The 24,184-nt window shown below is 51.5% G+C and overlaps 1 protein-coding gene across 1 annotated transcript; it reads left to right on the top strand.

The window, feature by feature from the left end:
• Positions 1–2,805: 2,805 nt before the first annotated feature.
• MATN1 (matrilin 1) lies at positions 2,806–23,154 on the top strand. The gene is made up of 8 exons (XM_059868781.1): positions 2,806–2,893; positions 6,267–6,613; positions 11,938–12,160; positions 16,054–16,179; positions 16,426–16,839; positions 19,176–19,328; positions 21,528–21,608; positions 23,105–23,154. The coding sequence occupies exons 1-8, from the start codon at positions 2,806–2,808 to the stop codon at positions 23,152–23,154; spliced, it is 1,482 nt and encodes a 493-aa protein (XP_059724764.1).
• Positions 23,155–24,184: the final 1,030 nt, after the last annotated feature.

Below are 24,184 nucleotides of genomic sequence, written 5' to 3'. Positions count from 1 at the left end.
CAGGATCCATGGAATCACTTCTGGAGTCAGGATCCATGGGTTTGAGGGTGTTGGAGAAGAAGTAAAGCCTCCCCCTGCCAGAACACGTGAAGGCCACAACAGCAGCGGGGCCATGCTGGGGCCAGCACGGGCTGTTCACAGTTCCTGTGTTTACCTTGCAGGAGGCTGGGGAAGAGCTCAAAATGCATATTTTCCTCCTGAAATATTGACTTCAGTGTTCTCCTTCTCAGGGGCCTGGGGAGAAATGATGTTTCATATTTTAAAAATAAACACCGCTTTTCCAGAGGCATCAATGCAGCCCCAGAGCTCCCAGCACACCTTTGCCTCTCGCCCTCTTTTCAAAGCTTTAATGCAGCTTGTGTGTCACAAGCTCTGCTGGTGAAAATATCCACCTGAAATGTATTTATCTTTGCTAATTAACAGCAGAATGACACAGAGCAACTTTATGTTTTCCCTGCAAGAACAGCCATAGAGGCTTCATTTACGGAGGGCTCTGAATGATCCCCATTCATGGGAAGCAAGTGCTGTCTGCACCAAGAGATCCTTGTGTGCAGGGCAGGAAAACAGGAGAAACCCCAGCCCAGACGGGTCCAGGGCAAAATCTCCCAAATTTCAGCCTTTTATTTCACTCTGGGCCCAGACAGTCATAAATGGATGGGGGCAGTTTTATGTATTTGGGGAGCAAACTCTGTGTGTGTGAACATGGCAGGGGATTGTTGTGTTTGCACTCCCTAAATCCCTGAGTCTATAAATATATCCATGAAAGCATCCACAGAGGAAGGGAAGGGGGTGGAAGGGACCTTAAACCCCACCCAGTGCCACCCCTGCCATGGCAGGGACCCCTCCCACTGTGCCAGGTGCTCCCAGCCCCAATGTCCAGCCTGGCCTTGGCCACTGCCAGGGATCCAGGGGCAGCCCCAGCTGCTCTGGCAATTCCAGCCCAGCCCCTCCCCACCCTGCCAGGGAACAATTCCATCACAATATCCCATCCAATCCTACTCTTTTTCAGTTTGAGGCCATTCCCTGTGACCTGTCCCTCCATCCCTTGGCCAAAGTCTTTCTTTATCTTTCCTGCAGCTCCTTCAGGCAGCAGAAGGTCTCGATGAGGTCACCCCAAACCTTCTCCTCTCCAGGCTGAGCAATCCCAATCCTGCCACCCTTTCCTCATGGCACAGCTGCTCCATCCTCACCTGCAGCATTTCCTCCTCCTGGCTGAAAATCCCCAGAGCTGTCAGCTCCAGAGTTGGCTGAAAGCCTGGGACTGATGCTGTGGGAAGACAGTGGAACAATTCCATGCTGATTTTGCATGAGAACATTGCCAGATTTTGATATTTTAATTAACATTTTTAATGTTAAAGAGTTAAGAGGAGCCTGGGAGCTTCAGTGAGGACAGGTCTTTCTTTCCCCTCATCAAAGAGCATTTCTCCCAGGGAGCTCCCAGGCTGCTGAAGAGCTTTTGGAAGAAAGACTCTGGATAAGGGAAGAGAAAGTGTGCTTTGAGTTAAAGGTACTTTGCATGGCCCTGCACTCACACAATGCAGATTAAATGGATGAGGGATCCAAGGATGTGCTGCTGGAAAAGGTGAGCAGAACCCAATCCATGTGAGGAACAGGGCTTTAATCAAGTGACAGCAGTGTACAACAGTCGTTAAAAAAACAGAAAAAGGTGCACTGCTTTGTGACAAATCCATCATTAAACCTCTCTTCCCCCGCTCCCAAATCTCCCTGCTGCTCCTCCACAAAGGAAATTTCGCCTCATTTGCAGCACCCTCAGCCTTGGAGGCTGATTGAGCCTGTTGGGTTTGTCAGGAACTGCATCTCCCTCGTGTGTGCGGAGCTGAACGCTGCACTGCCAGCTCAGTCAAAGCCCGCAGCTGTCTGTCTGTCTGTCCGTCCCCAGCCTCTCCTGTTTATCTGGTTTGGGCTCTGGAGCCCGCTCTGCTCACAGGGACTCAGCCACACAGAGCAGCGCCTGTTCCCTGCAGGAAAATTCTTCTGCATCGCGGATTGTCACCGTGCTCCCAAACCTCCTCTGCCTTTCTGAGCCTCTCGTCTGCTGCTCTGAGGGCAGCAAAGCCCCATGTCCCACAGGATGCTGTCCCGGGCTTGGCACAGGTGGGACTGAGAGGGGACCCGTGTGACGCTGGCGCTGTCCCCTCCCGGGGCTCTGCAGGAGGGAGGACACGAACCTGGCACCTCCAGCTTTGCTGTGCCTCTCTCCGCTGCTACTCTGAGCCTTCCCCTAAGGCAGGGATCCCAAACGGACCTCCAGCCCTGCCCTTGGCACAGCGGGGACTGAGAGGGGACCCGTGTGACACGAGCCTAGCACCCCCAGCCCTCCTGCGCCTCTCTCCGCTGCTGGCCTGAGCAAAGCCCCTGGTGCCGCAGGATGCCCTCCTGCCCTTGGCACAGCGGAGGGGACGGTGTGCCGCCGGCGCTGTCCCCCCGCTGTCCCCCCAGCCCTGCGGCAGCCCCGCGGGCGGACAGCCCCACCCAGGGCTGCTCTCAGTGGTGCCACTGTTCCAGCCCCGCATTCCCCACCTTCCCCCGCTCCCCAGAGCTCCCCGTGCCCTCGGCAGCAATGGGGCCATTGTGGGGGGCTGGGGGCCCCGGGGGCAGGGCAGGGCTGGGCATCGCCCCCTCCCCACCCTGGAGCAGCATCTCCTCCTGCTCCTTCTTCCTGCCCCTCTCCCCTCGCTGCCCCCCCGGCCCCGCCGTGTCAGGGGCTGGCTCGGAGCCTCCGCAGAAGGGCAGGTTAATACTCGGGGCCAGCGCTCTGCCCCGCACTCCCAGCCCGGCTCAGCCATGGCCAGGATTTGCTGTGCCCTGCTGCTCTCGCTGCTGCTGCTCCTGCACAGCCCGGGAGCGTGCGGGGCCCCGCCTCAGCCCCGCGGTGAGTGGGGACCGGGGACCGGGGGCTGGGGAGCTGGGGGTCCCTCTGTGCCTCTGGCCTGCCGCTGGGGACGGGGAAGGGGAGGGAATGCCCAGCAACAGCCAGGGAATTGCGGGAGCTCTGTCCGGTGTGCCCCCAAGGCAGGGGGACCTGGGGCTGGGATGGCTCCTGTGGGGACAGCACGGGCGGCCCGGGTCACCCCCTGGCGCTGGAGGAGGCCCAGGTGGGACAAGGGCTCTGCCTTCCCTCCCCTCTCCAGCTCCACAGGTGGAGCAGGAACTGGCTGGGCACTGGCATCACCTCCCGAGCAGGAGGTCTGGGTCGGGTTGCTGGGAATGGCACTTTCCTTGGATTTCCTTCATCTGATCCTGAGCGAAATCCTGCTCTGTTTGGCTTCCCAGGTGGGCAGCCAGGAGCAGGTGAGCTGCCTGCTCTGCAGCTTGCACGGGCTCCAAACCCCAGCCTGGAATGAGTGCCAGCAAGGGCTGGACACCTGGGGCAAGGCTGGACACTCAGGGAAGGGAGGGACACCTGGAGCAGGGATGGACACCTGGAGCAGGGATGGACACCTGGGGCAGGATTGCATACCCAGAGAAGGGATGGACATGCAGGGAAGGGATGGACACCCAGGGCAGGGATGGACACTGAGGGCAGAGCTGGACACTCAGGGAAGGGATAGACACCCAGAACAGGGTTGTAGGGAAGGGAGGGTCTGGTCCTCAGGAGCATCTCTGCTCTTCCCCGGGTTCCAGGCAGCTCAGGGATTTATGGATTTCTCCAGAAATCACTGCAGGAGAGGCAGACTTGGCTGCAAGGCCAGACTTGTGGGAATTTAAAATGTTTGGACAGTGTGATGATGATGGCTCACCCACAGCCATGGGCAGCCTGAGCTGTGCAGGTGTAACAGTGACTGCAGAGGCACCTGGGGCTGAGGGAGGGGGGATTTCAGATAAACTGAGCCCTTTCTCCTCAGGAATTTGGGAAAGGAGGGTTCTCCTTGCTGTGCAAAGAGAAACAGAGCAGTGACTGAGCTGAGCCCTGCTGTGAGCAGTCAGCTCTGTAAAATAAATAATCCCTTTTAGTCCTGGGTTACTGCACTGTTCTCCCAGTGCTTTAATGGATATGGCAAAGATGCCCTGAGAGGAATTTTCTGCCAAGTCAGGGCATTAATTCAGCTATTCCTGAATGATTCCTAGTGTGGATATTTGTAAATATAGAGTAAGATTTTATTTCTGGTTTAATTCCAATTTGAACTAAACTATGCTGAGTCAAGGTGTCAATCAGAGCAAGTGACTGTCACTTCCTGGAGACAATGGGCCTGTCCTGCAGATCCTGACTGTGGCTGAAATCCCAAAAATTCCCACCTGATATCCCTTTACTCTTCCCTTCTCTGAAATAAACTCTGCTCTCATAAACAGAGCTTGAAAATGTTATTTAGGGCCAAATTACAGAGCAGAAATAAATAAAATAGATAGACTTCAAAATTTCTGTTGGCTCCAGCTGTTCTTAGGGAAATAAAGTAACTTTTCCTGCTTGGTTTGTCACTAAATCCAGGGATGATTCATCAGCACAAAGGGGGATTTGTGGTTTATTTCTGGGGGAATTAATTGAGCCTTTCCCTGGGCCTTCATTTCTCACCTGTAAACTGGGCACCCCTGGAACAGGGATTTCCAGTGCTGCAGATGGACCTCCCTGGGAGTTTTCCTTCCCATGCAATGAATTATGGGGGGAAAATGAAATTAATCTGTATGGGAAAATGTTAGATTGGATTGTAGTGGGAATTAGAGCTCCTGACAAAGTGACCACTGCCTGCTTTGCTCCCACCTTCCCAGACCTTTCTGGAGCTGATTCAGCCTTGATGCCTCTCAGGAAACAAACCTGATTATTGCCTTTACAGATCCATCACAGAGTATTTATTTTTATCTGCCTCAAAGACTGAAAGCCCCATTAGATCTCACACTGAGGACCAGCTGTAATATTTATGTCATAATTTGGAGCAGATTTGTTGGCCCAAAAGCTCCCATTTAAAAATCTGTCCACAGAAATCTCCTTTATGACAGGAACTCCCTGGGCCCTGCAGAAATCAAATATTAACAGAGCACTTGATAGAGACAGGCTAAATGAGAAGAAAAAAATTAAAAAGAAGAGGATGCCATAGATCTGCAGGGGAAAATGGGCCATTCATTTAGGAAATCATAAAAAAACCCAGGCTTTTCTTTTATGTCTTACCACAGCTGAAAATGAAGATGGAAAATGGCATGAAAGTGAAAAATTAATAATAACAATTTATTCAGTTTGTTGCATTGCTGATGCCTCCTGACAGCCTCTCCTTTTCACTGTGGGTATTCATGGGGCTGTAGAGATTGATTCTCTAGTATTAATTATCAATTATGGGTTCCAGGTTTTTCTGTTGTTTCCCCCTGAAAGATGTGACCCAGCTCTGTGCTGTTAACTGCAGTTTATTATGGGTGCCATCACAGGGGAACAGGGATCTGGCTCCTGTTGTGCTGGGAATGTTAACCCTTAACCTGGGAATGTTGTTCCCAATCCCAGCTGATTGCTGAGTCGTGTGCCGGGTTCTGGTCCCATTCCCATTAACTGATACCCATGGGGATTGGTTATCCAGGTCTGAGGTGCAGAATCCCTTTCCAGCCTTTTTTTAGATGCCAAAATGAAGCTCAGGTTTCAGTCCAGAGCTTTAAATTCCTCCTTCCCTTCCCTCTTCCCTTCCTTCCTTCCTTCCTTCCTTCCTTCCTTCCTTCCTTCCTTCCTTCCTTCCTTCCTTCCTTCCTTCCTTCCTTCCTTCCTTCCTTCCTTCCTTCCTTCCTTCCTTCCTTCCTTCCTTCCTTCCTTCCTTCCTTCCTTCCTTCCTTCCTTCCTTCCTTCCTTCCTTCCTTCCTTCCTTCCTCCCTCCCTTCCTTCCTCCCTCCCTTCCTTCCTTCCTTCCCCCCTTCCTTCCTTCCGCCCCTTCCTTCCTTCCGCCACTTCCTCCCTCCCTCCCTCTGTTTTTCCCTCCTTCCCTCTCTCTGTGCTGGCATTCCACACATTTATCCCTCCCTCCTTTTCTCTGTGCTGCCCTAGGAGGATGAGATTTCCACAGAGACAAGGGACACCCTTGTCCTGGGGTGACAAGGGACATGCTACTCACCACAAGTCCATGTCACCCCCCAGGAACTCTGCTTTCCTAAAGGTACTTCCCTAGAAAAGCATTAAGAACATTTAAAATATTCAGTTAAAGCTGTGAAACAGAGAAAGGACCAAAACCTGCAGCTCCTCTCTGCCCAGTGCTGCTTTACCAGCACCGATCTCTCCCTCCCAGAACACTTTTCCTGTGACACTTTCCCTTCTTTCCCTCTGTCCCTGCCGTCCCCAGGCTCCCTGTGCAGGACCAAGCCCACGGACCTGGTGTTCATCATCGACAGCTCGCGCAGCGTGCGGCCACACGAGTTCGAGAAGATCAAGGTGTTCGTGTCGCGCGTGATCGAGGCGCTGGACGTGGGCCCCAACGCCACCCGCGTGGGCGTCATCAACTATGCCAGCGCCGTGCGCAGCGAGCTGTCCCTGCAGGGCCCCCAGAGCAAGGTGGCGCTGCTGCAGGCCGTGCGCAGGATCCAGCCCCTCTCCACGGGCACCATGACCGGCCTGGCCATCCAGTTTGCCATCAACCGCGCCTTCAGTGCCGCTGAGGGCGCCAGGGGCAGCGCGCCCGACTTCAAAAAGGTAAAAAGGGGCTGGTTCCTCCAGCTCCTCGCTTGGGACTCGTCGTGGAGTGGTTGGGAAAAGCAGAAAGGTGATTTTTTTCTGGGCTTTGGTTGTGTGTGGACACCTGGAGGTTGATCACAGGTGGAAAACCTCTGGGAGGTGCAAAGGGGAGGTTTGAAAACCTCCAGGAAGTTCACGCTTCTCAATTCTTCTTGGAAACTTCTGGGAGGTGCAAACGGGAGGTTTGAAAACCTCAAGGAAGTTTTGAAAACCTCTCAATTCTTTTTGGAAACCTCTGGGAGGTTCAAACATCTCAACTCTTCTTGGAAACTTCTGGGAGGTTCAGACCTCTCAATTCTTCTTGGAAATCTCTGGGAAGTTCAAACCTCTCAATTCTTGAAGACCTCTCTGGGAGGTTCCAATCTCTCAATCCTTGGAAACCTCCAAGAGGTCCAAACCTCTCAATTCTGCTTGCAAACCTCTGGGAGGTTAAAACTTCTCAATTCTTGGAATCCTCTGAGAGGTTCAAACCTCTCAACTCTTCCTGGAATCTTCTGGGAAGTTCAAACCTTTCAGTTCTTGAAAACTTCTGGGAGCTTCAAATCTCTCAGTTCTTGAAAAATCTCTGGGAGGTTCAAACTTCTCAATTCTTCTTGAAAAAGAAGCTCATCTTTGGGGCTTAGTGAAAGAAAATACAAAACTCATTATAACATAGTCAGGCTTAGTCTCAGTTTTTGTTCTAAATGCAGTCTGACAATTGCACACAGCATTGGCCACTCCTGCAGATTGGAGAGACATTTCCACTGAGCTGTCCATGACAGTGCTGCATCCTCATCTCTGGAATCTCTTCCACACCATTCAACATCCCTCTCCTCATGCACTCTTCTCCTGCTGCCAGACAGCTCCCCCAGGCCCTGCTGTTCCCTGTCACCTCTGGCTGTGTGGAACAAACTGTCCTGGATTTCCAGGGTCTCCCTGACACCTTTCCTGGACAGCTGGAAGAGCTGGGAGCAGTGAGCTTTGGAATGATGTATCTGAGGCATTAAAATAAAGGGGAAAAAAAGGAAATCACTCCTTGTTTTCCCTCTTCCCTTCCACTCCAGAGCTGATGCAAGAGGCAGAATCACAGAAGGAGGTGGGAAGGGGTCTCTGGAGCTGAGCCTGAGCTCCAGCTGGGCTGCCCAGGCCCATGCTCAGGTGGCCTTTCAATGTCTGCAAGGTGGAAAACTCCACAACCCTTTGTGTTCTTGGGTCCCTGGTTATTTTTTCACTTTTTCCCTCTGCCTTGAAGTCCAGCCAGCTTTTGCCTTCTGCTCAGGGTGACCCCATCCCCTGCCCGGGAGGAGGAACAGGTTGTACAGGGATTTAGGGAGGTGAAGCTTCCAGAAACACCAGACACGGTCCTTGCTCCTTCCCACAGCAGAAATCCAACAAATCCTCGTGCAAATCTGGTTGTCAACATCCCAAAACATCACACGGTGCTTTGCTCTTGCTTTGTGCAGCAAATGTCACCCCGGGGCAGGGAAAAGCACAATTTGTTTCTGGAAGAGCTCCGAGAAAAACCTGCTCCCACCTTCCTCAAAACCCGCGGGGAGCCCAATTATTTCCACCTTATTTTTCAGGGAAGAACAACAAATAAATTGGCAAATTGCTGAGCAAATCCAGGGCTTTATGCAGCTTCCTGCCCGATTCTCCTTGGAGCGCTGCTGAAACATTACATTCCCAGGGTATAATGAGCCATCACTCCCTCATTAGCTGCGGGATCGCCGGGAGATGCCAGCCCGGGCTGGGGATACCCGGGAATGCTCAGGAATGCTCGGGAATGCTCAGGAATCCTTGGGTGTCTGAGATAACCAGGAATAAATTGTATCAGACCACGTGGGATTTCTGTCTGACAGAAGGATGAGGGATCCAGAATGTCAGGAATTCACAGGGAAAGCTGCTGGTTAAATGAGAAAAAGGTTTGACCTTGAAAAGCAGAATTTTTGAGTTTTCCCAGGGTAAAACTGAGGATCAGGGCAAAATCCAGGGAGGCAGCAGAAGCTTCACATTTTCATAATTCCCCTCACATGGCTGAGCAGTGCCAGCCTCTCCAAGATCCAGAGGCTGCTCCTTCCCTCCAAGCCTTTCCCAAACCAGGCACACACCAGGACTCAGCTTTTTCAATGACAGGGAAACTCCAAGATCCTCAGGCTGCAAGTAATTTGGAGGTAGGTTTGAAAATAATAAGAGTAAAAAAGGGACATTTTTTCACATTGACTCAGGCTGGATGTAGGGAAAATATCTATGGTAGGAATCCTAGGAAAAAAAACAGGAATTCCTAATGACTGGGTTAACCAAATGTGATATTAAGAGATATTTTTTACACTCTTTCTGTCAGGCTGTCACAGACAGGTGCCCTGGCTTCCTCTCACTGTCACATTCATTTTCCCCATGTGCTCTCTGATTAATTCCCAATCCCGACTCTACCCAGGAAGTTTTGTTTTCTCCAACAGCAGAGCAGAAAGCAATGTGAATTTTGAGTCCTTTACGGCTGATTTCCACACAAAGGCATTATGAGGATCTTCCTCATCACATCCAGGGGTGGATGCTGCAGCCCCACCCCGTCTGGAGTTTAGCTGGACTTGGGCTTAGCTGAAGATGGAGAGGAGCTGATAAAACCTGGAGAATTTCTTGATTTAGGAAGAAAATTGCAGGAGGACACACAGCTGCTGACAGGACCTGCTGGCAGGGTTTTGTCCCTGATTTGATAACACCTCTGTTCCCTGATTTGATAATGCCTCTGATCCCTGATTTGATTACTCCCCTTATTCCCTGATTTGATGACTCCTCTGATCCCTGATTTGATAACTCCCCTCATTCCCTGATTTGATGACTCCTCTGATCCCTGATGTGATGACTCCTCTGATCCCTGATGTGATGACTCCTCTGATCCCCGATTTGATATCTCCTCTGACCCCTGATTTGATATCTCCTCTGATCCCTGATGTGAAATCTCCTCTGATCCCTGATGTGATATCTCCTCTGATCCCTGATATGAAATCTCCTCTGATCCCTGATGTGATATCTCCTCTGATCCCTGATGTGATATCTCCTCTGATCCCTGATATGAAATCTCCTCTGATCCCTGATGTGAAATCTCCTCTGATCCCTGATGTGATATCTCCTCTGATCCCTGATATGAAATCTCCTCTGATCCCTGATATGAAATCTCCTCTGATCCCTGATGTGATATCTCCTCTGATCCCTGATATGAAATCTCCTCTGATCCCTGATGTGATATCTCCTCTGATCCCTGATGTGAAATCTCCTCTGATCCCTGATATGAAATCTCCTCTGATCCCTGATTTGATATCTCCTCTGATCCCTGATATGAAATCTCCTCTGATCCCTGATGTGATATCTCCTCTGATCCCTGATGTGATATCTCCTCTGATCCCTGATGTGATATCTCCTCTGATCCCTGATATGAAATCTCCTCTGATCCCTGATGTGAAATCTCCTCTGATCCCTGATGTGATATCTCCTCTGATCCCTGATATGAAATCTCCTCTGATCCCTGATATGAAATCTCCTCTGATCCCTGATGTGATATCTCCTCTGATCCCTGATATGAAATCTCCTCTGATCCCTGATGTGATATCTCCTCTGATCCCTGATGTGAAATCTCCTCTGATCCCTGATATGAAATCTCCTCTGATCCCTGATTTGATATCTCCTCTGATCCCTGATATGAAATCTCCTCTGATCCCTGATGTGATATCTCCTCTGATCCCTGATGTGATATTTCCTCTGATCCCTGATATGAAATCTCCTCTGATCCCTGATGTGAAATCTCCTCTGATCCCTGATGTGATATCTCCTCTGATCCCTGATATGAAATCTCCTCTGATCCCTGATTTGATATCTCCTCTGATCCCTGATTTGATATCTCCTCTGATCCCTGATGTGAAATCTCCTCTGATCCCTGATGTGATATCTCCTCTGATCCCTGATGTGAAATCTCCTCTGATCCCTGATTTCAAATCTCCTCTGATCCCTGATGTGATATCTCCTCTGATCCCTGATTTGATGGCTCCCTCGTTCCTGCCAGCCGTGCTTTGGGGTCTCCCCTCCTCTCCTCGGCAGCCCCGGGCGGCGCTGCTGGCGCTGCTCAGGCGGAGGAGCCCGGCTGCAGCTGAGGCTGAGCCGAGGGCTCTCTCTCCTGGCAAAAGGCTCCACTGCAGGGATGGATCCACTCCCGCCCCAGGAAAACCCCGGAGCTCTTTGGGCATCCATTCCCCCACACCTGACACAGATGCTGCTTTGCCCTTTTTTTTTGCTACGCTAAAAGAGCAAGGCTTGAATTTATTTTTTCCCCGTGGAAGCACCAGTTGTGGAATTATTATGCTCCTGGGAATTTTTAATTGTGCAGCCCTTAGAAAGTGCAGATAAACAGCTGAAATGAGGTTGCAAAGCCCCACATTTTTCCTTTTTCTCCTGGTTTTTACAGAGGGAAAGCTCTTTCCCCATTCTGCATTCCAGCTCAAGCCATTCCTCTGGAGTCAGCAGTGGTGTCACAATAAATCAGTTGTAAGGGAAAGTGGCAGGGGAATTGGCAAAGAGCAAGAATTAAGATCTTGTGACAAAGTCTCATTCAGAAGAAAAATAAAGAGGAAAAGGGACAAACCAGGAGCAGGACTCTGGGAGGATTTTAGCTGGTTCAGGGCACTGTTTAATCCAAGCTGAAATCCAGTTCCCACTTAAACCAGCTGCCAGTTTAATGCTGGGGCTAGCAGGGGTGGGGTTTAATCCCTGCTGCTTATTTTGGAACAGAGAATCACAAATCCTGGCAGGCCCTGACAAACAGCGTGACCTCAGGCCTCTTCCCCTCTCTCCCCATGGAGATGGTTCCAGTTCCATCCTTCAGCTCCTCCACCTATAAATGGGATGAAGCCTTCATCTCACGTTTCCATGGCTTTTCCTGAGATGCTGTGAAGTCCCACACCCAGCTGGGCTTGTCCTGAGTGTCCCTGAAGATCTTTAGTTTGGCTTGATCTCAAGTTTGGCTATGAACAACATAAATTTTATTTTAGTTTCCTTAGAGGGGGATGCATCAGTAGACCCTTGGTGAAACCATCAATCCTTGGCAGTTTAACTTTCCAGCTCAGAAAGAAACTAATTCCAGCTCAAAAAACCATGGTTGGTGTGATGTCCAAAGAATGGAAAAGCTGGTGGGATTCCCTTTTCCCTTAATTTTAGAAATGCAAACCCTTCCCTCCTACCGTGGCCTGTCCCACCAAAATTCTGGGAATGTGGATGAGGATCCCAGTGCCCAGGCAGGCTGTCCCTCCCCGCTGTAGGTGGCCATCGTGGTGACGGACGGCCGGCCCCAGGATGGGGTGCAGGATGTGTCCGCCCGGGCCAGGGCCGCGGGCATCGAGATCTTCGCCATTGGCGTGGGCAGGGTTGACATGGGCACGCTGAGGCAGATGGCCAGCGAGCCTCTGGATGAGCACGTGGACTACGTGGAGAGCTACAGTGTCATCGAGAAGCTGACCCACAAGTTCCAGGAGGCTTTCTGTGGTGAGTCCTGGCGTGCCCAGCCCAGAGCTGCAGGGCTGCCAGCCAGGAACTGGGAATGGTTTGGGTGGGAAGGACCTTAAAGCTCTGCACAGAACCCTGGAATGCTTTAGGTGGGAAGGGAGCGGAAATCTTATCCCATCCCACACCTTCCATTGGCAGGGACACCTCCCACTGTGCCAGGTGTTCCCAGCCCCAGTGTCCAGCCTGGCCCTGAGCACTGCCAGGGATCCAGGGGCAGCCCCAGCTGCTCTGGCAATTCCAGCCCAGCCCCTCCCCACCCTGCCAGGGAACAATTCCCAGTTCCCAAGATCCCATCCAGCCCTGCCCTCTGGCACTGGGAGCCATTCCCTGGCTCCTGTCCCTCCATCCTTGTCCCCAGTCCCTCTGCAGCTCTCCTGGAGCCCCTTCAGGCCCTGCAAGGGCTCTGAGCTCTCCCTGGAGCCTTCACCCTGTGCCAGGGCCTGCCCACCCTCACAGGGACGGATTCCTTCCCAGTATCCCAACCAGCTCTGCCCTCTGGCAGTGGGAGCCATTCCCTGTGTCCTGTCCCTCCAGATCCTTTTCCAAAGTTCTCCTCCAGCCTTTCCCATGGAAGTTGTACCTGTGACCACCCTTCACCCCTCTGCTTCCTTGCTCCAAGCCCTGCAGGATCAGAGCTCTGTGGGACACAGGGGCTCTTTGAAGTTGCCTTTCCAGAACTGCAGGGTTCTGTTCAGGGGATTTCAGGTTTTGGTTAAAGAAATCTCCAGATTTCACTGGCACTGGAGAGTTTGTAAACATGATGCACACACTCCTGGAGGCACTGAAAAAAAACCTGGAAAAGAGGGTTTTAGCACACTGAAATCACACCCTTTTGGGGCAGTTGAGAGAATTTGTTTTGCATTCCCCTCGCCAGCATTGCCTCCAGAACTCCCAGTTCAGCTGGGATGGTCCCAGCTCCTGGCAGAGGCTGAGCTGCCTTTGTCTGATGCTGCTTTTGGGGTTGGGAGCCTTGTGGGGCAGGAATCTCTCCTGACTGGAGCAGGATCTAATTCCTGTCTGCACAGCACATCAAAGGAGCCCGAGCATCACAAAAACACCATCCTAAAAAAATAATCCTATAAAAATGGCATCCTCCAAATAGCACCCCACAAACAGCATCCTACAAACAGCATCCTATACAAACAGCATCCTCCAAACAGCACCCCACAAACAGCATCCTTCAAACACTATCCTATAAAAACAGCATCCTCCAAACACCACCTTACAAAGAGCACCCCACAAACAGCATCCTACAAACAGCACCCTACAAACACCACTCTACAAACAGTGTCCTACAAACAGCATCCTATAAAACCACCATTCTATAAAACCACCATCCTCCAAACCCCATCCTACAAAAACAGCATGCTACAAAACAGCATCCTCCAAACACCATCCTGCAAACACCACCCTACGAACACCATCCTACAAATGCAGCTTTGCTCCTACAGGAGCTGCTGAAGGACTGGGAATGTTTTCTTGCTTCCAAATGTGCCCCAAGGCAGCAGGAATGGGCCATAAATCCCCATTTTCTGTCAGCAGGAGAGGCCCAGGGGCCTTTCCCTGGAAGGAAAGATGTGTGGCAACACTTCCTGAAAGGTGAGATCCACCTGGAACTCCAAACACACACGGCTTGGCCTGGAGAACTCCCAGTTTCTGACAGGTGTAAAATCTCCTGGTCCAGCTCCCAGGCTGAAAGTGATGAAGGGGAGCAGCTTTTTGTCATGGAAAATTGGCTCCTCTGTGGAAAGGAGGGGAATTTCAGATACAGAGTGAGCTGAGGATTGTCCTCAGGTGATAACACAGAATGAGTCAGGCATTATCAGGTGTCACTGCAGCAGCAGCTCATGGGAGAGGGAAACAAACACCTCAGACAAAGGGAGGGAGAGAGACAGAATTTGAGGAGTGGAATCCAGGCCATGAATATTTGTGGAGTTTGTATGGGCTTCACTGGGATCAGGCACCATGCGGTTTGAAGCTGGGGGGAAAATCCTGTCTGTGCCTCCCTGTGCAGATGGCAAAGCTCTTCTCATGAGCAAGCCCTGGGAGGTGAGGGAAGCACTTGGGATTGCTGCAGGGAGCAGAGGACAGCCCTGCGGGAATGCTCAAGTCCCTGTTAGTGTGTTGTGCACATGCAGCTGCCCTAAACCACCCCAGAGATGAACCCAGACCCCTGCTCGGGCACAGCACAGGATCTGTGGGACTGACAGCAGGAAAAAGTGCTTCCCACAGTGCTCAGCAAACTCATGGGGAAACGGGAAACCCTTGGTGCTCCAGCCTGTGGTGAGATTAACCAGAGCACTGAACTACATGCAGCTCCAGGGGCACTAAATTTCCCAATGATCTGGGCTGGAACAATCTACCAGTGCTGGCACAGCCATGGGAAGTGGAAAGGCAAAAAAAAATGTACAAAACATGAGTAGAGCAGAACACAAATGGCTCAAAATAACAAACCTGAACTCAGAAAGACTCTGCTCCACCTGCTATCTGTCCACTCCAGCTCAGGGCCTGGATTTCCTCAAACTTTTCCCTGGCATTTGTAGCTGAATTTGCCTCCCCAGCCCTGTTTGCTCTGGAGGTTGTTTACCAGCCTTGCTGCCATGACTGTGACAGCGCTGTCACCCCCAGGGCCGCTGGCTCCCGCTGCTGCCACTCAGCTGCTGTTTGCTCAGCATCCCAGGAGCCACAGCCAGGGCAGGAGGGGCAGCAGGAAGGTTTGGAGAGCAGGGATCTGAGAGATGCACATGCAGGGACAGCTGTGAAGTGAATCCAAGGTGTGTTCCCACATGACTGCTGTCCAGGAAGGGCAGCTGAGCTCCCTGCTCAGGATTGTACAGCAGAGCTGCAAAAATTGCAGCTGTCCTACTGGCCAGCCCAAGGGGCAGCTGGGACCCAAATCTCACCCCAAAGCTTTGCAGAGGGAGGTGTGCTGCGATTTGCCCCACACCCAGCTGGGTTTGTCCTCAGGAGGGGGAGGATTTCCAGTCCTGGCTGTGCCTTGGAGCAGGGAGACTCATAGGAATTTCTTCCTTGTCTTTATGCCTGTCTTGGTTTGAACAGCCAGGTGTCTGCTGAGGAAGGCAGGAGCCTCCCCTGAAATGGAAAATGTGAAACCCCTCCCTCTGAATTATTGTAATTTTGAAAGTAAGGGGTTCACAGGAAAAGATATGGGAATGGGAATAACAGTTCTTTACTAGGAAAATTAAAAATACAAATGCAATAGTGCAAACAAACCCTGCCAGAGTGAGAGCAGGCCCTGGCACGCTGTGGCTCAGGGTGGTGGCACAATCCCATCCCAGGGGGGCTCAGCCCTCCTGCAGTGCCAGCTGTGGTTCTGCTGGAGCAGGGATCCTGCACAAGGGGGGAGTTTTCCTCTGCAGCTCCAGGGCTGCTGGAGATGGGCCTGCTCTCCCTCTGGGAATGCAGGGCAGGAGAAAGCTGCTCCTCTGGGAATGCAGTGGGCAAAGGCTGCTGGGCTGTTCCAGGGCAGATTGGATCCAGGGAGGAATGCTTGGCTCCTCCCCTGGGCGGAGCATCTCCCCATGGGATGCTGGAATTTGATCAGCCCTGCAGGGACCCTCAGTGGCCATGGACAGCAGAGATCTCCTGGAGGGAGGATTGGCTGTGGGAGAGATAAAGAAAACTGCCCCATGGACAGCAGAGAGCTGCCCAGCTCTGACAGAGGTTGGCAGAACACACAGCCCCATTTCCAACCCCAGACACTGCTGCAGCACTGTCCAGGCTCAGAAAGCTGTGTCCGCCTGCAAAGCAGATTTAATTATGGGGCCAATGTGGGGCTGTGCAGAGCTGGGTGTGGGTGGGGAGGCCTTGGGCTGGCCCCTGCTGGAAGCCATCCCTTCCTCTCCTTGCAGTGGTGTCTGACCTGTGTGCCACGGGGGACCACGACTGTGAGCAGGTGTGTGTCAGCACCCCGGGAGCCTACAGGTGTGCCTGCAGGGACGGCTTCAGCCTCAACAGCGACGGCAGGACCTGCACAGGTACGTGAGGGGTCCCTGCGGGGATGGTGGTGACAGCACTGGGATGTTCTGCTCAGGGAAGGCAGAAAGGGAAATCCTGCTTTTGAAAGAATCACTTTCAAAACATTTCTGTGCTCTCCTGTTGGGTTTTCATTGATTAACCCCATTTTCTCAGCAATAAATGGTGTTAGGGTTCTATCTTCCTACATTATTTATTGAGGTCTTTGCTGCTGTATTCTTCTGCCCTCTTCTCGTGTTTTCCCTCAGCTTGCAATGGTGGCCTGGGGTCTGCTCTGGATCTTGTGTTCCTCATCGATGGCTCCAAGAGTGTGAGGCCTGAGAACTTTGAGCTGGTGAAGAAATTCATCAACCAAATTGTGGATTCTCTGGAAGTGTCAGACAAACAGGCCCAGGTCGGGCTGGTGCAGTATTCCAGCTCCGTCCGGCAGGAGTTCCCCCTGGGGCAGTTCAAGAGCAAGAAGGACATCAAAGCAGCCGTGAAGAAAATGTCCTACATGGAGAAGGGGACCATGACAGGCCAGGCTCTGAAGTACCTCATTGACAGCTCCTTCTCCGTCATCAACGGAGCCCGGCCCGGGGTCCCCAAGGTGGGGATTGTCTTCACTGATGGGCGCTCACAGGATTATATCTCAGATGCTGCCAAGAAAGCCAAGGACTCAGGTAGGGCTCCTCAGCTCCCCGGGGCTTCTTTCTCCCTTGGCCCAGGCAGGACCCTGGATCTGTCCCTCGGGATATACACAGGTTAGACTGAGTAATTCTGGGGAGATATTCCCTGACTATCCTTGCTCACAGAGAGTTTGGAACACCTCAGTCTGGGCATCAGGTGCACCCTGGTTTGCCAAGAGCTGGTTTTAGTTACCCTCTCTGTCTTTGGAGGAGTTTCTGCAGGCCAGGGTGGAGTTTGGGATGGACAGGATGACATCCCCTTGGGATGGGATGGGCAGGGTGCAGTTTTACCCCCTGGAATGGAATGGGCAGGGTGGAGTTCCACCCCCCGGAATAGGATGGCCAGGGGGGAGTTCCACCCCCTGGAATGGGATGGGCAGGGTGCAGTTTTACCCCTTGGAATGGGATGGACAGGATGGAGTTCCACCCCCTGGAATGGGATGGGCAGGGTGCAGTTTTACCCCTTGGAATGGGATGGACAGGATGGAGTTCCACCCCCTGGAATGGGATGGGCAGGGTGCAGTTTTACCCCTTGGAATGGGATGGACAGGATGGAGTTCCACCCCCTGGAATGGGATGGGCAGGGTGCAGTTTTACCCCTTGGAATGGGATGGACAGGATGGAGTTCCACCCCCTGGAATGGGATGGGCAGGGTGCAGTTTTACCCCCTGGAATGGGATGCACCCAGGTCTCATTGCTCCACACGAATGTGGAAGGATGCTGCAGGGGGAATTTCGAATTAGGAGGTTTCAGCACCTTCAGGGTGCAACCTGGGATGGTGGAAGATGGTGGAGCAAGAGGAGATTTAAGGTCCCTCCTAAGCCAACCCTTATCCACTCTGGGATTTGTCTGGGGCTGGTCAGGAAGCCCAGCCCAGCACCAGAGGCACAGGGGGCAAAGACAACAAACCCCAGGATTTGTAGGGCCAAGTGTGGCTTGGCTGCATCAGCCTCAAGGCCTGGAAAAGGCAAAGAAAAAGCAATAAAATGATAAACAAAGCCCAGACACGGGTTGAGGAGAAACCCCAGGCACATTAATAAGGAACTTTCCTTGGCTGCTATTGTAGGAAAAACACTCAGTGGCCACACACTGATGGATTCCTGTGCCTGAGCCCCATGAAATATTAATGCCTCGAGAGCTGCCCCTCTGCTGACCCGCTGAGCACATTCCCAGTCTCTGACAGCCCTGTGTTAAGTGGATCCAGCCCCTGGGAATTCAGTCAGGAATTGCCGAATCCTTCCCTTCCTTTTAACTTCACTCTCCACCACTAGATGGGACTCGGGGCCAGCACATAAGCAGAAAGGTCAGGGAGCTCGTGAAAAACCGATGTTTACAAAGCACTCTGACATCTTATGGGGCTGTTCAGCTCTTATAAAACAAAAGGTTCTTATAAAGTGTATTTATAGAATTTATCCCTCCCTGGTGATAAAACTTTGTGCCTTGTCTCTCTCTCCTCTTTTGTCCCTGCAAGGAAATCTCTTATCTGTCCATGACTTATTGCTGTGGGATAAACAAGTGCTTAAAGTGAGACTGCAAAATTGTTCAGTGGGCTGAGCCTTGGAAAAACAAGACATATTGGATATATCCAGAGAAAGAAAGGCACAAAGGGGAGCAGGGAAACATTTCCAGTGCCTGGGCATGGACAAGTAGAGACAAGTATTTCGAATCAGGGCGAATTAATACCTCCCAAAATGGGAAAATTGCATTTCAGTTCAATAGAAACAGGTTTAAAGCAGATCAATCTCCTGACAGAGCAGGACAAGTTCTGAACTCGCAGTGGGGGCTGCAATTTTAGGCAGAGACTCAGCTCAGTTCTGCTGACCCCAGGTCTCTACTGCAGGGGGACCTTGCCACTCAGGGGCTCATTAACAGGGGTTGATTAACAGTGGCTGAGCCTGTTCTGGAAACTCCCACAGTCCTCTTTTGCTACATTATCACTTCCATATCAGTGGGATGGTGTTATCATCACCTGTTCTTTATTGCATCTCCAAAACCTTGCTCTTGTTTTCATTGGCTGGGAAATTCTGGTTAAACTCTGCCTGCAAAAATATTTTGGCCCCTGTTTGACCTGGCTGAAAGGAGCATCTCCAAAACCTTGTTCTTGTGGCCACAGTGCCCATGGTCTGGTAAATTTTAATAAAATCTCTGCCTGTAAAATTATTTTCGGCCTGTTTGACCTGGCTGCAAGGAGTCTGGAATAGTGGGGGTGGAGAGGGTGATTCTTAGTGAGGATCTGGAGCTATGTGGGGCCTGGGGGCTCAGGGGATGTCCAGCCTGGCAGGGTGGCCCCGTGCCAGCTCCGTGGCCCTGACAGGATCCCATTCTGGCAGGATTTCGAATGTTTGCCGTGGGAGTGGGCAACGCCGTGGAGGACGAGCTGCGGGAGATCGCCTCAGAACCCGTGGCTGAGCATTATTTCTACACTGCCGACTTCAGGACCATCAGCAAGATCGGGAAGAAGCTGCAGATGAAGATCTGTGTTGGTGAGAGGGGACTGGGGTTCAGCCACAGCATCTGAAGGGTGGAGCAGAGGGGGGAAATGCCCCTCCAGAAACCACCAGGTGAAGATCTGTGCTGGTGAGAGGGGACTGGGATGGAGGGGTTTCATCCCAGTGTTTGAAGGCTGGAGTTGAGAGATGAAAACACCCTTGGAGAAGCTGCAGGTCTTCAGTCTGTGTTGGTGAGAGGGGATTGGGATGGAGTAGAGGGATGAAAATGGCATTGGAGAAACTGTAGATGAAGATCTGTGCTGGTGAGAGGGGGACTGGGGATGGAGGGGTTCAGTCAAGGATGGAGTGGAGAGATGGAAATGGCCTTGGAGAAGGTGCAGATCCTCGATCTGTGTTGGTGAGAGAGGACTGGTGTGAGAAATGACCCTCACTTCCAAGAATTTAAAAGGTTTATTAAAATCTTATCAAAAATACAACAGCAGACTGAATAGAGAAAATATCACAGCGCCAGGAGCATTTCCCCACCGTGTGCTCACCCACACCACAGAGGTTTCACCTTTTAACCCTTTAGCTCCCCCAAAGTTCTGTCCATCGACTCCTCCTTCCCTGCCCTGGGGTGGAGATCACTGCCTGACACCTTGACTGGGGGGCAGCTGTTGCCATGGTAACGAGTGACCCTCCCAAATGTCCCAAACCCAGGGCACCCCTGATAGCAACACAGGGGGGTAAAACACAACTGTAAATCTATAAAACTTCTCCTGACATATATCCAGGATATTTGCCTTTTAATTGTGAGAGTCAGCTATTTCATTACTCATTTATCACAGGTGGGATGGAGGGGTTCAGTCAGTGTTCAGGGTTGGACTGGAGGGGTAGAAATGCCCCTGGGGAAGCTGTAGCTGAAGATCTGTGCGGGTGGGAGGGAGACTGGAGATGGAGGGGTTCAGTCACAGCATTTGCAGCCTGGAGCAGAGGGATGAGAATGCCCTTTTAGGTGGATGTGATAAAAATCTCCGGTTCCCAGTGTGTGGAGCTGGCAGAACACATGGGAGTATCAGGAGACGTCGATATTTTGGGTGGTTACCTGAGGCAAAGCAACCCCCACACCTCAGCCATGTCCCCCTCTCCCAAATCCCCTTCTCCTTCCTTTCTCCTCCACCTTTCTGCCCTTCTTTTTCTTCAGAAATGATGAATTTGTCTCCAGGTTCCTTAAGATGGGATTTCCTTTCCTCCTGGAGAAGTTGTAGAGGGATAATCCCTGTGTCTGCAGAGCCAGGATTGCAAAGCAGAGACTCTGACAAGTCTCAGTAAAAAATTAGGATCAATCCAAGAACAAGAGGATGGGATCTATATGAAACCCCCAACAAATTCTGCTTTAAAATCATTCAAATACATTTAAGCTTCAGCCTTCAAAAAATGAGTAAATTTCAGAAAAACTGTTTGTTTGTAAAACATTAATTTGGATAGATATGTTTACATTTGAGTATTAAAAATAAAAGGAAGGCAAGGAGATATTTGCATTTTTTTCATTCCCAGTGCCAGCTTGTATTTCTCAACAGCTGCCTTGAAATCTTCTGTTAATCTCCAGCTCTAGGTTACACCTGGCGGGTTAAAACCAGTTGAGTTTTGGTATAAGTGATTAATTTCCTTTAAAAATTCTGTCTTTTATTTACTCCTCCTTTGCTCAGCTCAGAGTGGCCTTGTAATGCCTCCCTTTCTTTCCCAGGCATTTTTTTCCTCCTGTTCCAGTCTGAGTTAATTTTCCTTGAAGAACAGATGTAAATTAGTGACATAAATTAGCAAAGTGATTAACACTCATGGTTCCTCCCCCTCAAGGAGTGGAGTTACTGAGGCAAAGCTCAAACCAGGCTTGATGGCAGCAGTGCCTCCAGTTTTTTTGGATCTTGCTGGGGAGACAGAGGTTGGTTTTATTTGGTCAGACTCCAATTTCAGGGCAAACTTGAAACATCAGGAGCAGAACTCAGTGGGTTTCCAGAGAGATGGAAACCCAGGAAAGACTTCTCATGGCTGGAATAACAGGAAAATGTGACATTCTCCATTCATCTGAGGTTAAAGCCAGAAGAGATCAATAGATCATTTGAAATAATTATAGTTTGATTTCCTTCTCGTTTCTGACATAGAAAATAAGGATTGTGCTGTTTCACTGGCCTCAGGGATTTTGGTTAAATCAATTTTTTGTGCCACTCATCCTCTTGCTGTTGTGACCCACAGAGGAAGATCCGTGTGAGTGCAAATCCATCGTGAAGTTCCAAACCAAAGTAGAAGAGCTCATCAATTCCTTGCAGCAGAAACATATCCTTTGGAATCCGGCCAGGATTGGGTGGATTGGGCTGGGAATCCAGAGGGACCTTCCATGGGGAAGGTCTGTTCCTGAGGGAGGCAGTTGGGTTGGGCCTCAGGAAGGCGGGAATGAGGCACCTGGGGGGTCAAATGTGGCACTCAGAGCTCCGGGCTGGTGACAAGGTGGGGGTTGGTTGAAAGTTGGACTTGATGGCCCTGGGATCGAGGGCTTTTCCAAGCTCTGGGATTCTGGGGCTGTGGGGAGATAGGTCCTGAGGCAGCTGGAATGGGAGGCAGAGAGCTCCTGCAGAGCAAACATCCAACACTGCCCAAATTCCTCATGGACTGCAGGGACAGAGGGACATCAGAACAGCTCAGACTGTAGGAGGGTGGTGTGGATAATCCAGATGGACACATCCACCCATCCCAGTTTCTCCCAGCTGGCCAAAACTCAGTGCTGGGAGATAAATCCTGATGGAACTGTTCCCTGGAAGCATCTCCAGCCAGGTGAGTTGGATTCCATCAGAACCCACCTGTGGGACTGAGCTCTGCCATGCTGGGCTTTTCCCTAAGTGGCAGAAAGAGAAAAAAATCCACAAAAAATTGTGAGTAGGATTAAAACTTCTGAAAAACAGAATTCATGGAGCCTCAGGGTTGCTCACAAGGGCAGGGGAGATGTCTCACCACTGAGGATCAGGATAGGATCTAATTTTAAAAGGAACATTCTGATTTCTTCACACATTTCTGGGCCCTGCTGTGGCACTGTTCTGTTCCTCCTCCCAGAGCCAAACTGGGTGAGATCTGTGACCTGTGTGGTGCAGAGGTCACGGGAAGTCACAGCTCCCACCTGGTGGGTGGCTCTCCCAGGCACACCATCAACAGGAATTAGTGAGAAGAGCAGAAAATTGCTCTGGCACGCCAGGAAAAGCTCTTGCTCCTCTCCTCAGGGTCAGGGGCTCTGTCAGCCCCTCCTTTCCCTCCTCCTCTGGGAGCGAGCCCGTGGCAGTGGGAGGATGTGTGAGCACAGGCAGCTCCTTCCTGCAGTGAGCTCTGGGAACACCAGAGGGGATGGGCACAGATCCCCTCTGCTCCTGCTCCCCTCCTTACCTGTGCTGCCAGCCTGGGACTGAGGAACTACTGAGTGGTTTGGGTGGAAGGGGCCTTAAAATTCCTCCCATCCCAACCCTGCCACAGCAGGGACACCTCCCACTGTCCCAGGGACACCTCCCACTGTCCCAGGGACACCTCCCACTGTCCCAGGTGCTCCCAGCCCCAATGTCCAGCCTGGCCTTGGCCACTGCCAGGGATCCAGGGGCAGCCAGAGCTGCTCTGGCAATTCCAGCCCAGCCCCTCCCCACCCTGCCAGGGAATAATTCCTTCCCAAAATCCCATCTAAATCTCTCCTCTGTTAGTTAAAACCTTGGCCCATCACTCTGTGCCCACATAAAAAGTCTCCCTCCCAGCATTCCCAGAAAAATTGCCGTTTTTCCTCCTTAACTGCTCCTCACTGGAAGCTGTGGCCAAAAGAATCGAAGCCCTGGAGAACAAGATCATCTAAAACCCCACCCCAGCAGTTTTTCACCTCCTTCCCAAAGTAACAGAACCAGAACTGCTCCATTTTTCAGGGAGGGCAGCTCAGCCCCAGGGCTCTGGGCAGCTTTTATTAAGGTCTAGGCTACCTGCATTTGTTTAAAAGGAAGAATTATTACAGTAGAGCAGACTTTGTATAAAGGGCAGAGCACAGAGTGTGACTGAGAGTTAGACCAGGCTCGAGTTTGCTGCGTCCTATAGAGTGCATATATTAAAAAAAAAAAACCTTGAAAGAGTTTTTATTTAAAGCTTAATATATATACAATGTGTTATTGAGTACTTGATGATGAGTTCTGTGAATCCTCTGCTGCAGCTTTTGTTTCCATGCATGAGATAATTTAATTTAAAAGTCGGAGTGACTTAGACTCACCCTCAGCTGCTGGGTGCAAAGGCCAAAGCTGAGCTCCTGGTTGTTGTCAGTATTTAGGTGAGGTTTAGTCCTGATCCTGAGCGTGCTCTGCAGGCAGGCTGGGCCAGGCTGCTCCGGCCTGGGCTCATCCCGAGCTGTGGAACTGGAATGGGAAAAGCTTTCCCAGCTTTGGCTGTGGCAGTTTCCCAGTGCCTGGGCTGAGCCTGGTCTGGTGACCTGCAGGGGATCTTCTGTGGCCCTGAGTGCCACCAGCCAGGAGATGTCCTCTGTTCTTGGTGACCCTGACAAGGCTCAGGGACCCTCTGTGGCTCTGCCACCAGCCAGATGAGCCGTGCTGTGTCCCCACACCCTCAGCTGGAGCTCCACTCCATCCTCCACCCTGGGAATGCTGCTGGAGCTGCCCTGGAATCAGAGCCTGGGTCCCTGCACCCTCCCAGGCTCAGCCCAGACCCTGCAGACTCTGCTGCTCCTGGATTCCCTGGGAATGTGGGCTGGGAGCACCTCAGGCTGCCTGTCCCTGCAGCTGTACCTGGCCGTGGATCCCCACGGATGCCTTGGGGGAGGTTTATGGGGTTTATGGGTTTCTTTATGGGGTTTTATTTTTTGTATCAAAATATTTATACTTGAG

The sequence above is a fragment of the Haemorhous mexicanus genome, chromosome 27 (genome assembly GCF_027477595.1).
Source record: "Haemorhous mexicanus isolate bHaeMex1 chromosome 27, bHaeMex1.pri, whole genome shotgun sequence".
NCBI classification, from domain to species: Eukaryota; Metazoa; Chordata; class Aves; order Passeriformes; family Fringillidae; genus Haemorhous; species Haemorhous mexicanus.
The sequence above is the reverse complement of the archived record's forward strand: the minus strand, read 5'-3'. Positions and strand labels throughout refer to the sequence as shown.